This window comes from Sciurus carolinensis, chromosome 4 (assembly GCF_902686445.1).
Source record: "Sciurus carolinensis chromosome 4, mSciCar1.2, whole genome shotgun sequence".
Lineage (NCBI taxonomy): Eukaryota > Metazoa > Chordata > Mammalia > Rodentia > Sciuridae > Sciurus > Sciurus carolinensis.
Window position 1 is genome coordinate 152091118 of NC_062216.1, and position 26896 is coordinate 152118013.

The 26896-nt window shown below is 34.9% G+C and overlaps 1 protein-coding gene across 1 annotated transcript in view; it reads left to right on the forward strand.

The window, feature by feature from the left end:
* The window catches only part of Metap2 (methionyl aminopeptidase 2), a 38941-nt gene extending 12221 nt beyond the window's left edge, over positions 1 to 26720 (forward strand). Inside the window, exons 4-11 of the mRNA XM_047549154.1 lie at positions 1916 to 2018; positions 8399 to 8560; positions 9272 to 9453; positions 10292 to 10386; positions 19536 to 19632; positions 24494 to 24597; positions 25298 to 25413; positions 26023 to 26720. Of these exons, the coding sequence (XP_047405110.1) occupies positions 1916 to 2018; positions 8399 to 8560; positions 9272 to 9453; positions 10292 to 10386; positions 19536 to 19632; positions 24494 to 24597; positions 25298 to 25413; positions 26023 to 26275 (1112 nt within the window). The 3' untranslated portion in view covers positions 26276 to 26720. The remainder of the gene's footprint in view (positions 1 to 1915; positions 2019 to 8398; positions 8561 to 9271; positions 9454 to 10291; positions 10387 to 19535; positions 19633 to 24493; positions 24598 to 25297; positions 25414 to 26022) is intronic.
* Positions 26721 to 26896: the final 176 nt, after the last annotated feature.

The following is a 26896-nucleotide window of genomic DNA, read 5'->3' on the forward strand; positions in this document are numbered from 1 at the left end:
GGTGATTGGGATCCTTAGGAATTTGAGCGCTGATGCAGTGTGAACCAAAAAAGCTAGGAGTCTTAAGTTATTTCAGTAACAATAGGAATTATAGAATCTGAAGTATAGTCTTACACTAATTATACCTTACTTGATATATTAATACAAGTCAGTTTTGGCACCATTTAAAATAAACTTTGACAAATTGAAGGCTGGCAAATTTGGGTAAAAGTGATGAGACAGTCATATCCCTTGAAGTGGTTCCTTGTCGTAGGGAGGAATGAATAGCAGTGCATAATCAATTTTTTTTTTTTTTTTTTTTTTTACTTTAAAGAATAAAGCTAGGACTAACAGAGGAGAGAGAGAGAGAGAGAGAGAGAGAGAGAGAGAGAGAGAGAGAGAGAGAGAGAGAGATTAATGTGGGAAGAGTTACAGTGCTCCCCAAATGAATAGGTACTAGCTTGAGAGTTAGTGACTAGTTCTACCGTTAGGAGTTCAGTTCCATCTGTAAGGAGTGTTAGAGGATTCCTAGATTGAATGTGAAGCTGAATTAGATACTCTCTAAAATCTTTTTGATTTTATAATTCTGTTTCCTCTTAGGAACATGTAACAGGAGGAAGTGTTTCCCAATTTACTTACCCATACAACATTTTTAAATGTTATAATGTAAAGAGAGAGAACCAGCTGGCACTCATGAGATACTACTTTTGGATTGAAGGAGAGAGCCCAAAAATGGTTTCTTAGATAATGATTTGCCTCAATAAATGGTCATATTTATGTGCCTCTTTTTTCCCCTTTGCAGAACAAAAAACAGATTATGTGTAAAATATAAGAAAAATTTTATAACATTTGAACCACTTCAACTCAGTAGTTGGTAAATGCTTCAGGTGTATACACTGAAAGTCATTTATTGCTGCATATGTTAGCTCTCATGCAACTTCTTGGCATTCCTTGGATACAGCATTCATTACTAAAAGGCAGGTCTTCATATAGTAAGAACTGCACAGCTAGTTCTTATGTATTTTTAAAAGTTTGTAGAAGAAAAATCTGTATTTTCTTAAAGCATTTTGGTGTGTTTACAGGTTGAGTATCCCTTATCCAAATGCTTGGGATCAACAGTGTTTCGGATTTTGAATTTTTTTTTTTTTTCAGAGTTTGAATTGCTTGCAAATACATAATGAGATGTTTGAGGATAGGTCTCAAGTCTAAACATAAAGTTCATTTTATGTTTCATATACACATAGCCTGAAGATAATTTTATACAGTATTTTTAGCATGCTTGTGTTTTGACAGCACCCTGCCACATGAAATAAGATGTGGCATTTTCCACTTACAATGGTATGTCAGTGCTCAGAAAAGTTTCAGATTTTGGGACATTTTGGATTTTTGGATTAGGGATACCTTCTACAATTTGGGAAATAATGTCTGAGATGTTTGCCAAGTGCTATTACTTTTTTCAGGTACCTGGAAATTTTGTGTATGGCTAACTCAAAATTTCCAGCATTGATAGTGTATGCTCTTAACTTTTACTAATATTCCCTGGGAATAATAGTTTTTTACTTATTAATATATAATAGAACTTCTTATTTTCTTGTTACTTTTTTGCTTTTTATTTGTGAAAACCAACCTCTGTGCTATTGCGTCTCTAGTATAATAAGTGGAGATGAAAACATTGAAAGTGTGCTTTTCTACCAAAGCATATGATGTTTAAATACATGATGGACTTCTGAGGAGCTAAAGATTTCTTTTGTTTAAGCAGCAATAAGTTAGAGAGGAGATGGCCAGAATGGTGAAGTGTCTTCTGTTTTTAACTGTCATATAACAACAGGGAGGTTAAAATTAGGGTATATAACAATCATTAGAACTGAGAAAGCTGTAATAACTGCTTAAATTTATATTTAATTATAGAAGTTAATGCTTTATTTGTGTTTCACAGCAAAAGTTCAAACAGACCCTCCCTCAGTACCGATTTGTGACCTGTATCCTAACGGTGTATTTCCCAAAGGACAAGAGTGTGAATACCCACCCACACAAGATGGGTAAGGATCATGAAATAACTTCTAGTTTGACTTTTGGAAGTTTTAGCTTAGCAGTAAAGCCGATTTGATTTTTCTCAAAACTTTGATCTACTACTTTATTAAAAGTTTATGAATTTGTTGCAAAGAAAATACAGTAGAAGCCCTCTTACCAGAATGATTTGGGACCACTAGCAGGTTGGTTAATCAAAAAGGTATGTTAAAGTGGGAATCCCCATTCCCCCACAAAAAAGTCTTTCTAGATAAAGGATATTTCCCCCAAAAAAACTTTTATACTTAATCTTATCTATAGTTAATTTGACAAAAGTGTTTTGTTTTAGTACTGGGGATTGAACCCAGGGACCTCTACCATTGAGTCACACCTGCAACCCTATATATTTTATTTAGATCTTTTTCTTCCTGGAATTGAACCCAGGAGCACATTACCACTGAGCTGTGTCTTTAGTTATACCATTGAGCTACATCTATACATCTCCTTTTTATTTTTTTGTTATTTTTTTAAAGTAATTTTTAGCTGTCAGTGGACCTTTTATTTATTTATATGTGGTGCTGAGGATCTAACCCAGTGCCTTACACATGCTAAGCAAGTACTCTTCCACTGAGCCACAACCCATACCTTCCTTTTTATTTTTTGAGATAGGGTCCGGGAAATTGCTTAGAGCCTTGATTAACTGCTGAGGCCGGCCTCAAACTTGTGATCCTCCTGTCTCAGCCTCCCAAGTCACTGAGTATAAGTCTGACCTACTGTTCCCCATTTGACAAGGTGTTTTTTGATGGTTTGTCTTTATAGGAGAATTTTCAGAGTAGTCAATTTAGTTTTCATAGAAACAATTCTTTTTATGTAGTGTATTATTGAATTATATAATTACAGTTAACAAGTACAGATGACTTAACCCAGGTTTTGGAAGAAACTCACCCAATTCTTAGAGAAGTGTTCTGTGAGGATAATTTCACCTGGTCAGCAGATGCTCATAGTGGTATTATGTAGACAGAGCATGGAAACTGGGAACAAACTACCTGTTTTTTGAATCCTAGTTCTAACAATCAGATTTGTGACTGGGACAAGTAATTTACTGTGTCTGCTTTCATTTTCTCTTCTATGTAATGCATTGAGTAAGCCAGGTGTGGTGGTGCACACCTGTAATTCCAGCTCAGGAGGCTGAGGCAGGAGGATCTTGAGTTCAAAGTCAGCCTCAGCAACTTAACTAGGCCCTAAGTAATTCAGCAAGACCCTATCTCTAAACAAAATGCATTTTAAAAAAGAGGGGGCTGAGGATATGGCTCAGTGGTTAATTGCCCCTGGGTTCAATCCCCATAAAAAAATGAACATTGGGGCTGGGGATGTGGCTCAGTGGTGAAGCACTTGTCTAGCATGTGTGAGGTCCTGAGTTCAATCCCTAGCACCACCAAAAAAAAAAAAAAAAGAAAGAAAAAAAAAATGAACATTGAATAACCCAGTGGTTGCAGTAGTTGGTTAAGAAAGCTTCTACTGTAGTTTTTTGGTTTTTTTAAAAAATTTTTTATTATAAAGACATCCTGTTTTTCTTTAAACATAAAACATAATGTTGTCAAATTTTCACCTCCCTTATTCCTAAATGTGGATATTATTAGGAATAAGTCTGTAAAATTCAGGATTTTAGAGCTTAGGCATCTTTTCTTCGAATTTGAATTCACCATTTGCTATCCCTGTCTTAAAAGGTGTACTTTTTAAATGTCACAAATACATGTAATTGTACGTTAATCACATAAATTCTCATAGTACATATGTGATCGCATACATTTTAAAAATGTTTATTTATTTATTTATTTATTTATTTATTTTTTGCTTATTCCCTCTTCTTTCCCTTCCTTCTAGACTCATGTTAACCACCTAGCATAGCAGGTAGCCTTTCATATTTTTCTATGCTCATGTATGTGTACATCTGTGTCTTTATATAAGGGAGAATATTTTGGTCATTGTTTTACAAAAATGGAATCATAGGCACACTTCCTTTGCTTTTCTCATTTAGTATTACCTCTTGGAAGTCTCTCCAAGTAATAGTTCTATTATCCTTTTTGAATGCTTCATAATATTTAGTGGCATGAATGTATCATACTTTATTCCACCAATCTGTAATTAACAGGCATTCCCTTTGTCTCCAATATGTTTTGCCACTGTAAATCATTCAGCAGTAATTTTGTCTAGGTAGGTGTATGTGTGTATTAAACTAAATAATTTTCAGATTAGGGTTATTTTGTATTTTATTACATCTTTACTAGATCTGGATTTTTTTGTGTACTGTTGAGGGTACTCATTTTATTTTCTTTCACATGGATAGCTGGTTTATTGTTAAATAATTCATACTACCAAATTGAATAATCACCTTTGTCATATCCTATATTCTCATATATAATGGAGTCAATTTCTGGATTGTATATTCTGCTCACTGATCATATTCGTTTTTATGCTATTTGAATATGATATTGAAACTTTATAATAGAATATAAACTTTATAATAAGTTCATAAGACAAATTATTCTCCCCTGTTACACACATACACACTGAAATGTCCTTGTGAGAATTCTGATTAGAATTGCATTGTTATTAGTTTCTGAAATTTGACAGTTTTATTGCTCTTTTATCCATTGTCCTGGTATGCTGTTTTTCACTTATTTAGTTTTTTTTTCCAGATTGATTTTTATCTGTTTTTTGTTAAATTTGTTCTTAAATGTTTTATGGTTTTTGTTGTTGATATGAATGAAATGTTTTTATTCCCATTTCTATCTGCTTATTGCTAGAATAGAGAGGAAAATCATTTGTTTCCTATATTTGTTAGCATACTGCTAATAACAATGTGAGTCTTGTGGAATACTTGAAGTAATACTTAATACTTGGGAAAAATACTGCGATTTTTAAAAAAGTTTCAAAAACTACCTTTCCTTGCTGTTAACTTCTATTGCAAATTAAATATAGGTAGAAAGAATTCTGTTTTAATGGAGGAAGCTGTTAATTATATTTTAAAATACCTTTCAAGGTAATAATTTTCCTAAATATTGCAGTGTTGTATGCTGTTCTGTAGAAATACAGATGGTTGTTTGCTCTTTTCAGTATTCATAGAAATAGTTTTTAACCATTTACAAATAGATTAGGTTCTTCAGTCCTCCTGCCTCATCCTCCTGAGTAGCTGAGATTACAAGTGGGCACCACTGCACCTAGCAATAATATGTTTGAAAAGCATTCTGTCATGCCTTTGTCAGCTGGATTAGTTTATTTTCTTTGGAAATTATTGTTAAACTCAGAATGGTCATCGTTCTATTCATCATATTGTAATAATTTCCATGTTTTTGTTAAATAGACTAAACATCAGAAGATTCAAAGTAGGAAAAGACAGTGACTTCTTGATATTTTTTGTCCTTCATTTGGGCCCTTATAGCTGATTTCTCTAGGATTGCTAATGATTTTGAATTTGAACTCAAAACTTCAAACAAGAGTTTCTTTAATCCAGTTTCTATTGGTAATTCTTTACCAGTGATGGAGATCATTCATAACCTTTGTGGTGTTTGTTTCGGTGCTAGGGATCAAACCTAGAGCCTCATGCATGGTAGGCTGTACCACTGAGCCATATATCCCCTTGCCATTCCATAATCTTGAAGAATTCGCTCCTTTTAAGTATGTAAGGTACTCGATGAGATCTGTTGATTTTAGTATTGGGGATCTTTATTATAGCATATTCTGATTATAAAATTTAGAAAAGTGCTTTTGAAATTTAATTATATTCATGTTTTAGTCTTTAAGAAGTGGGTAAGTGTGGGATGGGGGAAGGGCAAGAGTTAGAACTGATAACGACTAGTTCACTTTCATAGCCTAGATTCATGATTTCCATTAGTTTCCTGTGAACATGCTTTTCATATTATAACTCTATAGTACATGTTCACTGATGTTTTTTACTTTTCACAAAAGCTTTTGACGATTGAGGAAAGTGATACTTAAACTTGACTACCATCTACTGCTGTAGTATATGTGCTAGAATTATGATCCATGTAAGAGATGAAGAATTCTGATGTGTTTGTTTAAATCTAAGAATCTAAGAATATAACTAGTACCTTTATGCCTGCTTGTAAGTAATTTGTACTTAGAATATCCAGGTTCTTAGTTCCCAGGAAAGGGTTTTGGATTAGTGAAAGAGAAGGGGTTATTACTAGAGGTCAGGAGATTGTGGTACTCTTATAACCTAGCTTGTCTGACCCAGCATGGAGTGAGCAACTACTATATTGTAGCATATTGAGCCACTTCTTGAAAGTATTCTTTTTAAAGAAAGGATCTTATCCTATTACTTTTTAGTCTGATGCTCTAAACCATATATAGATAGGATGTTCATTTGAATGTTTTGAATAGAAGTTGCTTAAATCTTCACTATTCCTGTAAAAGTAATTCATATACATTTAAATACTTATGAGGTTAAAACTGACTTTATATTGATGGTACCATACTGTTTTGATTATCTGATAACATCCATAAACAGATCTGAAATACATTTCCAAACAGAAAAAAAGCCCAAGAAGTCTCCATTGTGCTCATGTATGGTCTGTGCCAAATAGGACATCTCCTTTGGACCTTTGTAGCAAATTAGAGGTGCTAGGTATTGGCACACAAGTAGCAAAAACAGTAGGAAACAATCATGGTGAACTTGATCAAGAAGCATTTTGGGGCATTAACTTAGAGACCTATAATATAGAGCAGACTTGGGTGTATTTTTTCTATAAAGTTACATATAGTAAATATTAGACTTTGTTACTCATCTCTATTGTAGCATAGAATAGGTATAGGAATAAAATTTTATTTACAAAACAGGTACCAGGTTGGATTTAACTGAAGATTGTAGTTGGCTGAGCCACTAGCTTAAGAGAAATAAGGATAATTCCTTTGTATTTCAGTGATCAATGAGTTGTGAGCTGTATACACAATATTACTTAAGAATGTGTAGAGGTTAGCCAGTCGCAGTGGTGCATGCCTGTAATCCCAGCAACTCAGGAGGCTAGGACAGGTTTGCAAGTTCAAGGCCAGCCTGGGTAATTTAATTTAGCAAGACCCTGTCTCCAAAAAAAAAAAAAAAAAAAAAAAAAAATTAAAAGGACTGGAAATGTGGCTCAGTGGTAGAGTGTCCTGGGGTTCAATTCCTAGCACAAACCCTACCATCCTCCCAAATTGTGTGGACGTTCTAACAAATTTTTTAAAGATTTTCATTCTTAAAACAGTTACTCTTTTTAAAAATGTTCTGCTTAGAGGGAGTCAATGGCTTTGGTTCCTAGATACTAAATATAAAAATCTGTTAACCCTGGTAGTTTAAAAATGTGTGAGCCATATCTTAAGAGAAACATTACTTCTGATATTGATATATATATATATATATATATGTATATATATATATATATATGCAATCAGAAAAATCCTATACAAGCACATAATGTTACGTGTTTTGAGGAAAGTGTAAGCACATTTCCAGTTCAGGTCTTTGAATTAATAGTTAGCTCTTGCTGTCATTGGGTTCTGCACCTGTTGATTCATCTGACTACGGATCAAAAATAGTTTTTAAAAAATTATATCTGGGGTTGGGGATTGACCCAGTGGTAGGTAGAGCCATTTGCCTAGCGTTTGAGAGGCCCTGGGTTTGATCCCCAGCATGGCAAAAAAAAAAAAAAAAAAAAAAATAGTATCTATGTTGACTATGTACAGTATACACATTTTTATTATTGTTCCCTAAAGAACACAGTGTAGCACTTACTTACATAGCATTTACATTTTGTTAGGTATTTTAAATAATGTAGAGATGACTTAAAGTATGCAGGAGAATGTGCATAGGTTATATGTAAATACTACATCATTTTATATGAGGAATTTGAACATTCATGGATCTGGTATCCCCAGGGTATGGGATTTGTTTTGGAACCAGTTCCTCAGATGTGAGGACAATTGTACTTCCCTCTTGGCTAATTTTTGTCGTACTCTTTTGAAGTCTCGTAAGTATAGATCACCTAAAGTGGAAATATGACTTTTTCTCCCCCACCTGCTTGGTTGAACTCTTATATGTCTTTTCTGGTTTTCTTTTTTTTTTTTTTCCTTCATTTTGTATTGGCAGTGTATTAGTACACCTACAAATGAAATCTTACTTGAGGTGTTTTTTTTTCCTCCCCTAAGAATCTTTAAAAATGTTCTAACTGATTTGGTTTGATTACAGGTATGTGGTTTTGGTATTTCAGAAACTTTGTTGATATACAGAAATTGAATGTATAATATAATTTTATTTAAAATATCTTGTATTACTAGGCGTATTTTTATCTCCCTTAGTCTTTATGCTTGTTCTGCTGTTTTTTAAATGACTCTACTATGCTTGCCTATTCTAAAGGCGAACAGCTGCTTGGAGAACTACAAGTGAAGAAAAGAAAGCATTAGATCAGGCTAGTGAAGAGATTTGGAATGATTTTCGAGAAGCTGCAGAAGCACATCGACAAGTTAGAAAATATGTTATGAGCTGGATCAAGCCTGGGATGACAATGATAGAAATCTGGTAAAAGGAATACGTTTTTGTAAGAACATGATAAAAAATTATTATTTTAATACTAACTCTGCAGTTATAATGTTTGACTTTTGTTACCTCTTTGCTAATAAAACTGTATTTTAAATAAAGACTCTATAAATATCTTCTGAGTTCTTGTTTCACTGTAAGGAGGAAACCAAAAGAGGAGCACACACTTGTTTATACCTTGGACTCCCTCTTTTATTGCACATGTATTCATTACTTATTCTTATTTTCTGTCTAGAAATCTGATGTTTTGTGATTTAATAATTTATATTAAGAAATAAAAATTCTTGAAATGCCTAGACACAAAGCATAATTACAGTGCAGTGAATAATCCAATAAAATTATTTCCCTAATTTTTCACCTTGAGAAATAATTAGTATAAAAGACACTTCTTTGATTTAGACAGTTTAACAAATGAACAAATAAAATCAACATTTAAATTGGTCAGAGACTTATCTCCTAGTAAACAAAAGTGGATTGTTTTTTCCAGATATTTAGTGAAATTTCCTTGTCTTTTATAGATGAGCTGTTTTCATATCATTGTAGAATTTTTACTTATTTATATCCAGAAAATACCGAGATTATTCCCAAAAAGTAGTGTAAGGGTTTTAGTACATGTTCTGATCTTACTGAGCTAGAAGATATATAAAGGTAAGAATATAAAAGTAAACAAATTTCATTTTTCTTTTTGTTTAGTGAGAAGTTGGAAGACTGTTCACGAAAGCTAATAAAAGAGAATGGACTAAACGCAGGCCTGGCCTTTCCTACTGGCTGTTCTCTCAATAATTGTGCTGCCCATTATACTCCCAATGCTGGTGACACAACAGTATTGCAATATGATGACATCTGTAAGATAGACTTTGGAACACATATAAGTGGTGAGTTCATGGAAATAATTCCTACCTTCCATTCCACCCCCTGGGGATAAAAACCAGCTACTCCAGTTTTATAGTGTTGGATGGAACTATAAATACTGAACTTGCAAATTTTCTTCTTGCCTCCTTACTTTTCATTAAAGATGTGTTGAGGGACATTTTTCCTTTCCATTAAAACACCCTACTAAAAATGAAGTCAAGCTTTATTTTCTTTATATTAAAGCATGGAACATATCCTGTGTTTCTAAAGTTAGGTCATTGTTTTATACATTGTATATTCAAATAATAAACATTTATCTAGAGTCTTTATCAGCTTTGAGGTACCTGTTTACTTTTGTAAATTCTCCCCAAAACCTTGTACCCAAATACCTTATTTCTTACTTATCAGGCAAGAAAGCAAGCTTAGATTTACTCCTTACCTAAGGTTTACTGAATTGGATAGACAGCACTGTGTTTAGGACCCTGTGGTTCTGTACGGTTTGGTTTATTTAAATTTTTTTGCTCTACACTGTTCTGTATTTCACTGTCTTTTCTTTTTTCTTGCCTTTTTTTGTTTGTTTATTTCCGTTTATTGATCACATATTTGGGAGAGTAGTGAATTATTACTATCTTATCATCTAACACATAATCCTAGTAATTACACATTTCAGTCTGAAATCTTTGTGTACTTCCTGTACTCCTTGCTCCCCCTTGATTCTGAATGATCTCTGGAAACTTAGGCTGCTGCCTTTCTTGAATCCATTGAGCTTTCCTTTGAACTAGCGAGGTTGGTAGAGTAAATGCTATAAAGTAGATAAATTGACTGATAAGTAAACTTACAGATGAATTTTTTTTTTTCCAGGTAGGATTATTGACTGTGCTTTTACTGTCACTTTTAATCCCAAATATGATGCATTATTAAAAGCTGTAAAAGATGCTACTAATACTGGAATAAAGGTATGTGAACTATAAGCATTTCATAGAACATACTTTGAGCACTTTATACCCTGTTTTAAAGTCTGTGGGTAGTTAAGGTGAATTACTTAATTCAGTGCCTCTAGAGTCTTAAGTGTGTAATGATAACAGAGTATACAAAAGCCTTTTTTTTTTTTTTAATTCAACTTTTCGAGTATTTAACAGTTTGAATCTATTTTTGCCTGTCAAATTGGCTGGGGTTTTTTTTTTGTTGTTCTTTTTTGTTGTTAATAGACAATTTTTTAAGAGCAGTTTTAGATTCACAGTAAAATTAAGCAGATGGTATGAAGATTTTCAATATATTTCCCTCTCCCCATATTTGTACAACATCCCCTGAGAAGAGGTGCATTTGTTAAAATAAGTGAATCAGCATTGACATAACCATTCAAATTCCTTAGTTTACATTAGGGTTCACTCTTAGTTTTGAATATTCTGTGGTGGGTTTTTGTTGTTGTTTTGTTTTTCAGAGTATTTTTGGATTGTTTTGGGTATTGAATTGAGGTTCTTGCACACGGTAGGCAAAAACTCTGAGCCATATCCCCAGCCCTCATTTTGTGGATTTTTACAAATGTGTAATGACATATTCACCATTATAGTGTCTTACAGAATGTTTTCACTTCCCCACAAATCCTTTGCTCTGTCAGTTCGTCTTTCCTTTCTACAAAGCACTGGTGCAGCCCAGCTTCCCCCCATCACCACCATGTGGTGTGTGTGTTATAGTACATATTATATAATATTTGCCATCTTAACCATTTCTAAGTCATTTCATTGGCAATGAAATGACTGTTCTGCAGCCCTTACCAGCATTCATCTTCGTAATTCTTTTCATCTTGTAAAACTGAAACTCTATACTCATTAAATAGTAGCTCCTCATTTCCTCCTTTACCAGCTCCTGGCAAAAACCATTATACTGTCTGCGATTTTGACTAATAGAAGTACTTTGTGTAAGTGGAATCACAGTATTTGTTTTGTGACTGGTTTATTCCACTTAGCATAATGTCCTCAAGCTTTACTCATGTTGTAGCTTGTGTTGGAATTTCAAAGACTGAATAATTTATTGTATATTGGGAGCAGTATTGAACAAATTATATTGTTGCATGTATGAATATGTAACATTGAATCCTACTTCTATATAATTATAATGCAACAATTAAAAATATAGAAAAAGAAAATTATATGTATGTACATTTGCTCATCCATTCATCTGTTGATGGACATTTGGGTTATTGCCTTGTTTTAGCTGTTGTGAATAATGCTGCTATAAATATGAAAGTACAGATATCTTTAAAACACCGTATTTGTCAGTTCTTTGGGTTATATACCCAGAAGTAGAAATGCTGAATCATATGGTAATAATATTTTTTTAACTTTTTGAGTAATTGCCATATGGTTTTCCACAATGGCTCTACTATTTTACATTCCCACTAACCTAACAGTGCATAAAGAAGGGTTCCAGTTTCTCTACATCTTTACCACCACTTGTTATTTTTTCTGGGTAGTTTTTTTTGTTGTTGTTTGTTTGTTTGTTTGTTTTTTGTTTTTTTGGTACCAGGGATTGAACTGAAGGGTGCTTAACCACTGAGCCACATCCCCAGCTCTTTTTATTTTTTATTTTGAGACAGGTTTTCACTAAGTTGCTGAGGGCCTCACTAAATTGCTGAGGCTGGCTTTGAACTTGGCATTTCTCCTTCCAAAGCCTCCGGAACCACTGGGATTACAGGCATGAACCACCGTACCTGGGTTTTTTCTTTGATAGTAACCATCCTAATGAATGTGAGATAGTGTCTCATTGTGGTTTTGATTTGCAGTTCCCTAATGATTAGTGAGGGGAGCATCTTTTCATGTGCTTCCAGGTCATTCGTATATCATCTTTGGAAAGAGATCTATTCAAGTTCTTTGCCCATTTTTGAATTAGGTTGTTTTGTTGTTGAGTTTCATAAGTCCTGTATATATTTTGAATATCAATCCTTCATCAGATGATTTGCAAATATGTTCTTCTACTTTGCAAGTTGCCTTTTTATTGTTCATTTTGATGCATAAAATGTTTTCATGAAGTCCAGTGGTTTTTTTTTTTTTTTTTTTTTTTTAATTTTTGTTGCCTGGGTCTTTGGTGTTATATCCAGGAAGTCATTGCCAAAATCCAGTATTATGAAGTTTGTGCCCAGTGTTTGCTTCTAAGAGGAAGTATTAGGTCTTAAATTTAGGTCTAACTTTTGGATATGGTGTTAGGTGAGGAAAGGTCCATCTTTATTCATTTGTGTATGAATATCCAGTTTTCCCAGCACCATGTTGAAAAGACTTTCATTTCCCCATTGGATAGTATTGGTATACTTGTCCAAAACATTTGACAATTTGTATGAGAGTTATTTCTGGGCTTTATTCTATTGGTCTACTCTATGCAAGTCCCACTCTGTTTTATTTACTGTAACTTTTGTAGTAAGTTTTGAAATAGGAAGTATGAGTCCTCCATTTTTGTGCTTCCTTATCAAGCTTGTTTTGCCTATTCAAGATCCCTTGGATGCCATATGAATTTTAAAATGGTGCTTTCTATTTCTGTAAAAAACACCATCGGGATCATTGGGATTTTTTTAATTTTTAATTTTAATTTTTTTTGTGCTTCTGAAGACGGTAGAACCCAGGGCTTTGGCATGCTCGGCAAGCCCTCTAAAACTGAGCTACATTCCAGTCCCACCATTGAGATTTTGATGAGGGTTGCACTTAATTTGTAGATTGCTTCAGGTAGTATAAATGTCTTCTTTTTTTTTTAATTTTTCAGCTGTAGGTGGATTCATTTATATTTATGTGGTGCTAAGGATCGAACTCAGTGTCTCACATGTGCTAGGCAAGTGCTCTATCACTGAGCCACAATCCCAGCTCCCAGTATAAAGTCTTAATGATCGTTAAGTAACACAGTTTGTGGAAATGAAATGTGACTTGGTTTATATCTTTTAAAATATCTTTGTAATTTTCACTGTATAGAATCATTTCCTTGCTTAATTCCTTGGTATTTTTAAAATTATTTATTTATTTATTTTTAACAGACTGCATTTTGATTCATTGTACACAAATGGGGTACCTCATTTCTATGAACTTTCGTTTCTATGGTTGTGTATGATCAGTATTTTATTCTTTTTAGCTATATTATAAAATGGAGTTGTTTTTGTAATTTGCTTTTATATTGTTGTTAAATGTATAGAAATGCAGCAGATTTTGTTTGTCAACTTTGTATCCTGTACTTTGCTGAATCTGTTAGTTCTCATAGAGTTTTTAGTTATTGTTGTGGAATCTTAGGGTTTTCTATCTGTAATATCATATCATCTGTAAACAAAGATAGTTTTCTTTCTTTCTTTTCAATTTGGATACCTTTTGTTTCCTTTTCTTACTTAACTGTTCTGGCCAGAACTTCCAGTGTTGAATAAAAATATCAGTGTTGTCATCCTCTCTTGCCTTGCTTTTGGCTTCTTACTTTGTTTCTGGTCTTTTGTTGTTGAGTGTTTACTGTAGATTTTTCATGCCCATCTGTTTTTTCATATGTTGAAGGTAGTTTCCTGCTACTCTTTAATATTTTTTTTTTCTTCAGTACTGAGGATCAAACCCAAGGCCATGCACATGTTAGCCAAGTATTCTACCGTGAGCTACATCCTCAGCCCCTCCTTTATTAATTTGTTGAGTATTTTTAATCATAGAAGTATGTTGAATTTTGACAAATGCTTCTCTCTCTCTCTCTTTGCAGTACAGATTGAACCTAGTGTCTTGCACATACTAGGCAGGTGCTATGCTATTGAGCTACATCCCTAGTCCATTTTAATTTTATTTGGAAATAGGCTTTTGCTAAGTTGCCCAGGCTGGCCTTAAACTTGCCATCCTCTTGCCTTCCAGATAGCAGGATGTGTACCACCATGCCTACCTGCCAAATGCTTTTTATGCACAGAGATAATAATCATGTGCTTTCCTTCCCTTCATTCTGTGAATGTGTGTTTACATTGAATTTTTCCCCCCTCTCTTTTTTCCCCTCTGAGGCGCCTGGGATTCGAACCGAGGCCCTTGCGCATGCTAAGCAAGCACTCTCCAAAACGAGCTATTTTTTTAGCTTTACATTGATTTTTATATGTTGAACTACCCTTGCATTCCAGGAGTAAATCTCACTTAATCATGGTGTTTAATCCTTTTAATATGCTATAGGATTAAGTTTGCTAATATTGAGAATTTTTGCATGAAGTGTTTGTTGAGAGATATTGGTCCTTAGTTTTCTTATGTCATTGTTTTACTTTGACATCAGATTGATACTGATCTCAAAATAAGTTATTCTGCCCTTTTCAATTTTTTGGAAAAGTTTGAGAAGGATTGGTATTAGCTTTTGTTTTGAGGTTCTGTAGATTGAAGCCATGACTTTGAGTGTGCTAGCCAAGCACTTGCACCCCCAGTATTAGTTGTTTAAGTGCTAGAATTCACCAGTGAAGCCATCAGGTCCAGGATTTTTTTCTTTTCTGTCAGAAGAATTTTGATTACTGATTCAGTTTCCTTAGTAGTTACAAGTTTATTCAGATTTTCTGTTTCTTTGTGATTTTGTCTTGGTAGGTTTTGTGTTTAGGATTTTGTCCATTTCATCCAGGTTATCTACTTGTAAGTGTGTAGTTGTTTGTGGTTCTCTCAGAATCATTGTTTTATTTCTGTAGAATCAGTAGTAATATCTCCACTTTCTGATTTCAGTTTTGAGTTTTCTTTTTTTCTTAATCTGTCTAAAGAATTATGTTTTGTTAATCTTTTCAAAGAACTTAAGTTTTGATTTCATTGATTTTTTTGTTTTGTTTTTTTATGTATCTGCTCTACTTATTTTATTTCTTCTGCTAGTTTTGAGTTTAATTTCTTTTTCTAGAAAGTTCCTTAACTATTTTGTCCTGTTGTCCCAGATGTGGAACATCTATAAAAACTTAAATGTAGTATATACTACATAATAATGATAATAACAAATGTAATTATAATGTATAAGCTTTAGATTATGATTTCCAACATATTTTAGTACACCTGTGTCAATTTTGTTGAAATATTTACAGAATTGAAAACTTGGCACTTAATGGGTTAAGTTGTAACATTGTTGATTTTAGATTTTTTTTAATGTAAGCATGTATAGTTATAAATTTATCCATTAGCACTGCTTTTATTGTATCCCATAAATTTTGGTATGTTGTATTTTCATTTTGCTTTCTTTTTTTTTTTTTTTTTTTTGGAATCTCTGTATGTTGCCCAATCTGGCCATGAACTCCTGGGCTCAAGTACCCTCCTGCCTCATTCTCCTCAGTAGTTGGGACTATAGGCATGTACCACTGCACTGGGCTTGTATTTTCATTTTTCTAATTACCCTCCTGATGTCTTCTTTAATCCATTAGTTTTTTAAGAATATGTTTTTAAATTTCCACAATTTTGTGACTTTTCAAGATTTAGTTTCATTATTGAGTTTTCTGACTTTACCTCATTGTGTTTGGAGATGATAACTTGGATGCTATCTGTCTTTTAAAATCTAATGAGACAATATGTGGCCTATCTTGGAAATAATATTCTATCTTGGAAAATGTCCCATATATACCTGAGAAGTATATATATGCTGTGTTGTTGGGTATCACAACTGTGTATGTCTGTTAGGTCTAGTTTATTTATTAAGTCCTCTTTTCTTGTTTATCTTCTGTTTGGTTTGTTTTATTCATTATTGAGAGTGTGGTATTGACATCTCCAGCTGTTATTAGAGATTTATCTGTTAATCCCTTCAGTTCTGTTAGTGTTTGCTTTGTATATTTTAATGGTCTATTATTGGTGTGTAAATATTTAAAATTGCTATATCTTGCTCCATCAAACCTTTTATTAAAATTTGATGTCTTCCGTATCTCTCCTAGCCTTTTTTAAGTTTTATTTTGTCTGATATTAGAATAGCTACCCCTACTGTCTTGGTTACTATGTGCATGAAATATCTTTTTCTTTGCTTTTACATTCAATTTATTTGTGCCTTTGGAAGCTAAGCAGATTTCTCATATACACAGCATGTAGTTAGATCATGGGTTTTTTAATGCATTCTGCTAATCTGTGACTTTTCATTTGAGTTTAATCCACATTACTGATAAAGAAAGTTATTTTATTATTTTGCTATTTGTTCCCTGTATACCCATGTAACTCTTCTGTGTCTCATTTTCTGCATTGCTGGTTTTTTTTTTGTTTAATTGATGGTTTTGTAATGAAATGTTTATTTTCTTATTTCTTTTTTGTGTCTATTCTATAGATATTATCTCTGTGGTTACCATGGGGATTACACAATATTTTAAAGTTAAATCCCCAACGTGAATTTTTTTTTAACCTGGTATACATTTTCCAACTTGAATTTTTACCATGTTACAATGATAACAACATATTGGATTAAAACTTAGTTTTAAAAAATGTCTTCGTTATGTCATGTAGAAAACAAAAAGTGGAGTTGGAAATTGTTAGTGACTGGGGCTGTAGCTCAGTGGTAGAGCACTTGTCTAGCATGTGTGAGGCATTGGGTAATCCTCAGCATCACACATGAGTAAATAAAGGTCTTTCAACAACTAAAAAAAAAATTAAAAAAAATCATTGTTAGACTAATGCTAGTTATTATAATTGCCCATTTATTTACCTGTGTTGAGATCTTTAGTTCTTCATATGACTGAGTTACTATCCAGTGCCCTTTCATCATATACTTTGCAGGATTTCCTTGAGCATTTCCTGCCTGGTAAGTCTAATGATAATAAACTCCCTCAGCTTTGTTTTTCTGGAAATGCCTTTATTTCTACCTCACTTTTGAAAGACAAGTTTGCTGGATGTAGAATTCTTGCTTGATAGTTTTTTACTATAGCATTTTGAGTGCATCATCTTACTACCTTCTTGCCTCTAGAATTTCTGATGAGAAATCTGCTTATAAGCTAATTGAGGATCCCTTGTCTGTGTTCATACACATTTTTTAAAACTTAGTTTTAATCATTAAATTAGTTTTAATCTAATTTAATCTTGTTACTTTCACTGAGCCGCATCCCCAGCCCTTTTTATATTTTATTTAGAGACAGGGTCTCACTGAGTTGCTTAGTATCTCGCTGTTGCTGAGGCTGACTTTGAACTCCCGATCCTCCTACCTCAGCCTCCCAAGCCGCTGAGATTACAGGTGGGTGTGGCGCCTGCCGACTCTTGTTGCTTTCCAGATTCACACTGTCTCTAGAAAGTTTTGATTATAGTGTCTTGATATATAGGTCTCTGAATTTATCTTTTGGCATTTCTTAAACTTCTTGAATATTTGTGTCTAATCAAACATGGTAGGGAACAGACATTTTTTTCTTCACATATTCTTTCTTTCTTTCTTTCTTTCTTTCTTTCTTTCTTTCTTTCCACATAAGGGAGTTTATTAAGCAAACAAAGTGTCTCCCTGCAGGGTAAGAGAGAAAATGAGAGGAAAAGAGAAAGGGTCCGCGCGCGAGAGAGTGTGAAAAGCGAGGAGGAGAGAGAAGGAAAGTGAGTAGGAGAGAGAAAGCATGAGAGAAAAGATCTCTTCACATATTCTTTCTGCCTCTTTACTCCTTCTGAGACTCCATGGCACACATACTGGTCTAGTAAATAGTGACCTATAGGGCCTCTGTTTACTTTTCTTATTTATTTTTCATTCTGTGCCTCAAACTCGATAATTGCCCTTATCTCCAGTTTTGCTCATCCTTTCTTCTACCTGTTTTATTTCTGCTTATGATGGACACTATTGGTTAATATGAATAATACTACTATAAACATTGTGTACAAATTAAAAAAAAAAAAAAAGAATCCATTGGGCATGGTGGTAGACATCTGTAATCCCAGCAGCTCAGGAGGCTGAGGCAGGAAGATTGAGAATTCAGGGCCAGCCTCAGCAAAGGTGAGGTGCTAAGCAACTCAGTGAGACCCTGTCTCTAAATAAAATACAAAAATAGGGCTGGGAATGTGGCTCAGTGGTTGAGTGTCCCTGAGTTCAATCCCTAGTACCTGTCCCCCACCCAAAATCCTCACTAGAGAGATTTTCATTTCAGTTACTGTAATTTTTGGCTTCAGAATAATTTTTGGTTTCTTTTAGATTTTTAAAGTTTCTGTTGATATTTCCATTTTGTTCATACATTTTTTGGGGGGGCTTCATACATTTTGTTCATACATTTTTTTCTTCCTTTAATTCTTTGGACAACTTTAAGATAATTGGTTTTAAAGTCTTTGTCCATTTGATCTCCCCTCATATCTTTTTCAGAATAGTTTCTGTTGATTCCTTTCATAGTTTCCTTTGAATGGGCTATTTTTTCCCAATTTGTATGCAAACTGATTTGGATCCAACATGATTAACTCTGGAAATCAGAGTCTTCCCTTTCCCCAGGGTTTACTGTTTTTTAATTGGTATTGTATTTCCTGGTTGGTTTGTTTTTTCTTTCTTCTTGCAAGTTGTTTCTCTCAGGAATGCTGCTATGTAAACTTAAGGTCTTTTCGGATTTTTTCTGGACATTATTCCCAGGGCATGTGTGCTCCCTTCTTAATTTTCCTCATATATGGTTTTGAATGTACCGATCTTTAATGTTTTGGTCCTAAAAGAGAAAAAAAGACAAAAGTGACGGAGGAAGGGGTAGAAAGTCCAATATATTTGATTTTTTTTTCTTTTTTTCTTTTGGTGGTACTGGGGATTGAACCCACGACCTAGAGCGTTTCAGGCAAGTGCTCTACCACTGAGCTGCACCCTCTGTCCCCTCCAGGATATTTGAGACAGCTTCCTTGCTGCTACTCTGGCTTAGCCCAGCTGTGTAAAGGTTGTCTTGGGAACCCCTGTCTGCCATGGGTGTAGGGAGACAGATTCTTGGTACAAATTCCTGATTATAAGTTCTTTACATTTCTCAGAAACGGACCATATCATTAATTTTATTATGGTTGAAGAAACTTGAGTTTACTCCTGGTGTTTCTTATTTCACTGTCTTTCCAGAGTGTTTCCAGAATCCTCCCCAAAATTTTTTATACAGGATATATAATGTACAAAGCAGTTTTTCAGATTGCCCTTTATTTTTAAATACTAAGAAATTAAGTCACTATATAACTTTACACTGTGAAAAACAAAGTATACATTATTCTTTTTTTAGTGTGCTGGAATTGATGTTCGTCTTTGTGATGTTGGTGAGGCCATCCAAGAAGTTATGGAATCCTATGAAGTTGAAATAGATGGAAAGACATATCAAGGTATGGTCCTTTAAAATGTATCTTATTTTGAAATTCATTTTATAAACTACTGTTGGTTGCTTTCTTTGGATCAACTGTTAGGTGCGTGCGTAGAAGTACTATGGTTACTACCTAGGTATTGCTGAGCTACTCTGGTAGCTGACAAGATGCCTGGGAAATAATTCTAAGGTAGCCAAAATTTGAACTAGGCTTTTTATGACTAGTCAAATCAAGGTTTATGGAGAAGCCAGAGCCCCTTTCTACTGATGATCCTCCAATTTTTTATTTTCTTTGAGTCACATTCAGAATTTGTAGTGTAGGTAATTCCTTGTGTGTTCCTTCAGTTCTCAAGTCCCTTTCCCTCCTGTTTTTCCCAGCCAGTGTCTTAGGTAGAGTCCCAGAATCACCTGTGCTTTTTGGTGCCCTGCATTCATTTCTATCAGTTCACCCTTCCTCCAGCTCCCTGATCTATCTCACCATCTCCAGCCATAATCCTCCTTCCTGATCTGTGCTTATTGCTCTCTGTAACCCTGCTCTAATAATTTTCTTGGAGAACATTTCCTTGAACCATGTCTCATTTCTTTTTTTTTTTTTGGGTGCTGGGGATCGAACCCAGGACCTTGTGCTTACAAGGCAAGCACTCTACCGACTGAGCTATCTCCCCAGCCCTGAACCATGTCTCATTTCTTATTTGTGGACTTTTGAGTGGATGCCCATCATGCTTCCTTGCCCCTCACTCAGTAAATTCATGTCATTCAGTCATGTCATCCATCTAGGTATTACCAGTTACCTGATAACTCAGTGACTCTCACTCCACAATAGTCCTTTCCCATGTGTGTATACTGAAACTTACCACCAGTCTTGTACTCTTGTCTTTTCTTTTTTCCAGCTCTTGCATTTCCTTTACTATTTATGTCTTCCATTTCTTTTTTTATATTAAGATACTCTTTTTGGGCTGGGGTGTGTACCTTAAGTGGTAGAACATGTGTGCTTAGCATGCATTAGGTCCTGGGTTCAATCCAGCACCACCACGACCAAAAAAAAAAAAAGGTACACACAGATATATATTTATTCCCTCTTGTGTGCCACATTCATGGTTGCATTTCCTTTCTCCTACCTAGCCCTCCTGTTAGTGTTAATTCTTTTCTTTCATCTGTACCTTCAACTTCATCATTGCTATGACTCTCATGCATATCATTAGTCCTAAGACCATCACTTCAAGCCAGAATACTCTAAGACTGAACACTTGGATAGGAAGTATTGTGATATAATGAAGAAAAACACTTGGAGGTCAGCAGGTCTAACTTTGATCATGATAAATCTTATAACCTCTAAGTCCCCGAGTTTCTTGACCATAGGATTAATGATGGGATTTGTTTTTGAGAAATATAACAGTTCCTGGAACTTACTAGGCATTCAGCAAGTATTTGTCATTTCTCCCTCTTCTTTCCTCCAGTTCTGGGATGTGTCATGAGTGTAAATGATTAGTCAGGATCCTCTCAGGTCTTTTTTCCCTTCTCTCAGGAAATTATTTTCTTGAAGAGAAAAATAGCCAAAGAAACCTAATATCCCTTAATTTTTTCCCTGTTGCAAAAAAAAAAAAAATCATACTTTTTCTCTGTTAATAATTTTATCACTATTTGAGGAAAAAGAATTCTTTTACTCAGTGTTAATTCTGATACCTCCTTCTGGGATATCACCTTAATAGCCCTCTCCTACATTCTCAGTCTTTCCCCAGAAGCTCAACTGAAAAAAATATGTGGAAGAGATGAATGTCATAGCATTGGATTATCTTCCTGGTTTATATATTTTGATTCTGGCTTTTATTATCATGTGAAATTTTTCACATTTCATTTTCACATGAAAAGCAGTGGACTTAAATTATTTTGTCCCTTAGTAAGGGTGAAGCGTCCTTTCCAGGTTGCTTTTCTTTGCAAAATGTTGTTTGTTCAGTTCTTTAAAGAGCTTAGAAACTGTTTTAGGACTGGCTGCTTATGTTAACACCTCAGACATGAGCTTCCCAGAGGCGTGTTCTCTACCTGAAGGAAACTGAAATTAAGAGACTAAATGCCAACTTAATTTGAGGAATTTGGGGACTGCAAGATTGGCTTTCTGGTTGCTAGGCTCGTGGCTGTAAATAAAGTGTATTTTTTTCTTTCTAAATTTGTGACTTGGTCACCTGTACTGAATAACTGTCTGCATGAAGAGTGCTTCTAGACTGAGTTGAGAATTTGCTGAAATTCTTGCAAATTCCAATATTAGTCAATATATACCAATGTCCTCCATTTTTACAGTTTGTGTTCTCAAGTTCTACAGCTTGGTTGGCATATGATCTGCCTTTCAAGGTGTAGTAGATGACAATTTGACTTAATGTGTAGTTCCAACCTTAAGTGTTAGGATCCTTAATATCTGCTTTCTTGCCTCTTTCACTAAACTAATGCAGCAGTTTAGGTTCTATTTCAGCACCTGTTTGGGTACCTATCAGGGTATTGATAAAGGTTCTTTGTTAGAAGACAATAACTTATTTTTCCCAACTTAGGCAAAAAGCGTATTAGAAAAATAACGATATTGGAAAGTTGAAGAAATAGACTTTGGTCTACTTTTAGGGGTACTCGCATTCCAAAAACCGCATAGCGTAACTGGGTCATCAGGGGAGTGCCTTTATATCCCTTGATCAAGAAGCCAAAGAATTGGAAAGTTACTTTTAAAGTTACTGGCACCAGAATTAGTCTACTTCTGTCACAACATGTATAGGTAAAAACGAGTATCCCTGTACCATTTCTTTCTAAGAAACTGGTATATTCTAGGATGATATAACCAAGAAACTTTAAGATAAAAATGTTTTTAATGGGCTTGTGGGGTCAATTTGCCAGGTCTTGGAGTAATGAGGTATAAATTTTAAAATAAAAATAGCTTATTTGTATAAGAGGAATGGTTTAAAAAGCTAATTGAAAGTTATTTTTTTCTACATAACCCCCCTAAATTTGTATTTTACACATAATTTAATTGTTAACAGTTTTTAAAAAATCTTACTACCCAGTTCTACTCTGGAATAAAGGTAGCTTCATACTGGGGATTCTAGAACTATAGAAGATTTTTTTAAACCTTTTTTTTTTCCTTAATTGTGGATTGTAATTCCAATGCACAAAATAAGAATTTAACATCTCAAATGCCAAAACTATGTCTGATCTTATCCTTTGAAAGAAGAGTACTACCAACATTCTAGAAGCCCTCAATCCCATTGTCTTAGTCTGCTTTGTCCTACTATAACAATACCTCAGACTGGTTAATTTTTATAAAGAAATTTATTTCCCATGGTTTTAGAGGCTAGGAAGTCCAGGATTAAGGGACTGCCATCTAGTGAAGACCTTCTTGCTCTGTCATCCCATGGCTTGAAGGGCAGAGGGATGGTGGGAAGGGACAAGTGAGCCAGTGTACACACAAAGAAGACCTTTTTATAAGGGATCCACTCCCATGAAAGTGCTATTAACCCGTTCATAAAGGCAGTGTCTCCGTGACCCAAATAACTCCCATTAGGCGCCACCTTCCAACACCACTGCATTGGTGATCATTCCAAACATATGAACGTTAGAGGACACATTCATACCATAGCACTCATATGCCTTTCCAATTGCAGTAGACTTCCTGTCGAGAACTTCTTCTAGTCTTGAGTGCTGAAGTATTTTCATTCGCTTCTCTTTGTTGTCTAATTATGCATCATTTAACAGATGAATTATGCTTAATTTTGAACTTGTGTACATATGGAATGACACAGTATATATATAGTTGTGTCCTTTTTTGCTCATTTTATCTTTGCATTTCTTCCAGTTGTTAAATGTATCCCTAGCCTGTTGATTTTATTGTTGTATAATATTCCTTTGTGTAACTATGCCATAATTTGTCTATTCTGTTGTTGATTTCAGGGCATTGAGATTGTTTAGATTTTTATACACACACACAATTTGAAATGTATCGCGTCCCCTCTGACCGCAGAGAGAGACACGACAAATGTCTGAAGCTTTGGAAGTTTATTGTGCACAGTCCCTCTCCTACGCTTCTCTTACTCCTAGTTTCCGCGCACTCCCAGCTTCCCTTCTCCCAGCTTCTTCCAGCTCCCGCGTACTCCCAGCTTCCAGCTTGGCTTCAGCCTCCGCCTTCGCCGCTTCTTCCTCTTCTCCCTCTTCTTCAGCCCCTGCCGCTTCTGCCGCTTCTTCAGCTGCTTCTCTTCTTACTCTCCCACCCACCAGGCTTATATACACTTCAACCAATCAGGGGAGAGTACACGAGATAAACGCGGACAGCTGCAAGCATAGGATGGGTACACGAGGGGGGGCATGCTCTAGTCACATCGTTAACTAGCCAATCATTGGAATTCGCTGGTTGTTTACTGTATAGCTGGCCGCTTTTGGCTCAGCGTCAGGCGCCATCTTGACCATGCCTAAGGCTGGGGGTCTCAGAAACCCCGACAGAAATGTTGATGTAATAATAAAATTTAATGTTTATTAAAACTGTCATTTTGACACATATCCTTGCTTTTGTCCCATAATCATATAGATACATATTTTTTGTTTTTTAATTATTTGTATACATGGCACTTTTGTACTGATTTATTACTCCTTAGGTGACTCCTGTTGAGTCATCCTATAATTAATTTTTTCTTCCATTCCCTCTTAAATCCCTTTAAGTTAATAACTGCAATAAACTACTTTTCATGTTCCACTACATTCCAGTTTATATTTACCAACTTTAGGTGTGAGGTTATTTAGTAGAGCCATTCCTTATTTTTTAAAAAATGCTTTTAACTCTACACCCAAATGGCCAAGAATCTGCTTGTCCTGTTAGACACCCTGAATAACTCTTATTTCCCTGTTTATTATGACAGTGAAACCAATCCGTAATCTGAATGGACATTCAATTGGGCCATATAGAATACATGCTGGGAAGACAGTGCCCATTGTGAAAGGAGGGGAGGCAACAAGAATGGAGGTATGTAAGTCACCAGCACACTTCATGAAAGGCGCTTGGATTTTTTTCTTCCAAACTAAAGCCCATAGTCGTTAAATACATGGTATGTTGAACAAAATTAGTTTACCATTCATACTTGCCTGGGCAGAAATTGGGATATTTGTACCTGTGCATGTGTGTGGAATGTCTGTCTGATCAGATCAGAGCTCAGCTGTGGAAATCGGGGCTTCCAAAGTATTGTTTATTTAACATCTAATGAATGTTTACTGAGCATCTGCTAGGTGCCAGTCTCAAATTTATTTCACTGTGCTAGGGATTGAACCCAGGGCCTCACACATGCTAGCCATCCACTCTATCACTCAACTCCATCCTCTGCTTTTTTCCAGATAGGGTCTAAGTTACCCAGGCTGATCTTGAACTTGCAGTCCTCCTGTTTGTAATCTTGCAGTCTTCTGAGTAGCTGGAATTATAAGCAGGTGCTACCATGCCTGAGTCCAGTCTTTTAGTAGGCACTGATGCTATAGCAGTGAACAAAATTCCCTGCATTCTAATAAGGGATGCAGAAAGATTAAAATTTGCTAAGGAGATAAAGCAGGGAAAGGTTGAATAAAGACTGCTACAGGATGTTTCATGTTGAATTTGCTGAGAAGTCAAAAGAGATGTGTAATTGCAGTTAGTTCTGAATTTTAATTTTTTCCTTGACCCTTATGTATTTTTGAAGGAAGGAGAAGTGTATGCCATAGAGACCTTTGGTAGTACAGGAAAAGGTGTCGTGCATGATGATATGGAGTGTTCACATTACATGAAAAATTTTGATGTTGGACATGTGCCAATAAGGTGAGAGACTATTGATTTATGATTAATAAATCTCTTTTCAGTTAATAGTATTTCTAAAAATGTGACAAACATATGGGAACATTTGTGTTGAGTTTCTGTAATACTGTATTAGAAAGATTAGCCTGTTAAAAACTTTAAGATGAAAATTATATAGGCAAGTGTCTGATAATTGTAATAATGTCAATGATTATTTTGCTAGCTAGCATTCCTAGTTTTTTGGTCTTAATATTTTCCCATTGTTAAATTTATTTCAATTTGTTTTTTTAAGCCTTTTTATATAATTGAAGGTTGGATTTGCATCTCTTTTTATGTGTGATCTTTGAGCTTGATGCACAAAGGGGAACTTCCATGGCTTTGTAGAGAAGTACTAGGAGTTTAACACACACATGCATAGACACGTAAGATGGTCTTTAGCTGGTTTCCTTATCAGCTGCCATTTTTAATTAGGAATGGGCTATTGCACATTCCAGCTTTTGATTGTTGAAAGAGCAACAACAAAAGTTTCTGAACTTGAATTGAGAAGACTCAGCTAAGGTTTAGGTTTTTCCTAATGGGGAAAATGAGTTGGTAACTCTGACCAACCATTAACATTGGACTTTCTTGTCTTAGGCTTCCAAGAACAAAACACTTGCTAAATGTCATCAATGAAAACTTTGGCACCCTTGCCTTCTGCCGCAGATGGCTGGATCGCTTGGGAGAAAGCAAATACTTGATGGCTCTGAAGAATCTGTGTGACTTGGGCATTGTAGATCCGTATCCACCACTATGTGACATTAAAGGATCATATACAGCGCAGTTTGAACATACCATACTGTTGCGTCCGACTTGTAAAGAAGTTGTCAGCAGAGGAGATGACTATTAAACTTAGTCCAAAGCCACCTCAACATCTTTTATTTTCTAAGCTTTGTTGGAATACATTATACCAGAATTAATTTGCAACGTGTTGTCTGTTTTAACAGTGGACCTGTGTAATACTTTTATCCATGTTTAAAGGAATTTGATCAAAGGCAAACCGTCTAATGTAATTAACCAAGGAAAAAAGCTTTCAAGACTTTACGATGTTAACTGTACCCCCCACCCCCGCCGCCCCCATCTAGGAAATGCTATAAAGCTCAAATTAGTTAGGAATGACTTATACATTTTGTTTTGAACACCTAAGAGATGCTTTTTGGATATTTATATTGCCATATTCTTACTTGAATGCTTTGAATGACTACATCCAATTCTGCACCTATGCCCTCTGGTATTGCTTTTTAACCTTCCTGGAATCCATTTTCTAAAAAATAAAGACATTTTCAGATCTGAGAGCTACATTTCAATGTCTGTGGTTATAATTTGAACAGGAAGTAACTAAACTTTAAAGGCCGTTTATCTGAACTAGACTTAATACACCGAGATGTTCTGACATAGTGGCTAAAACAAGATCTTCATGTGGATTAAATGGAACAATAATCTTTTCATTTAGCAGTATAGTTTCAGACAA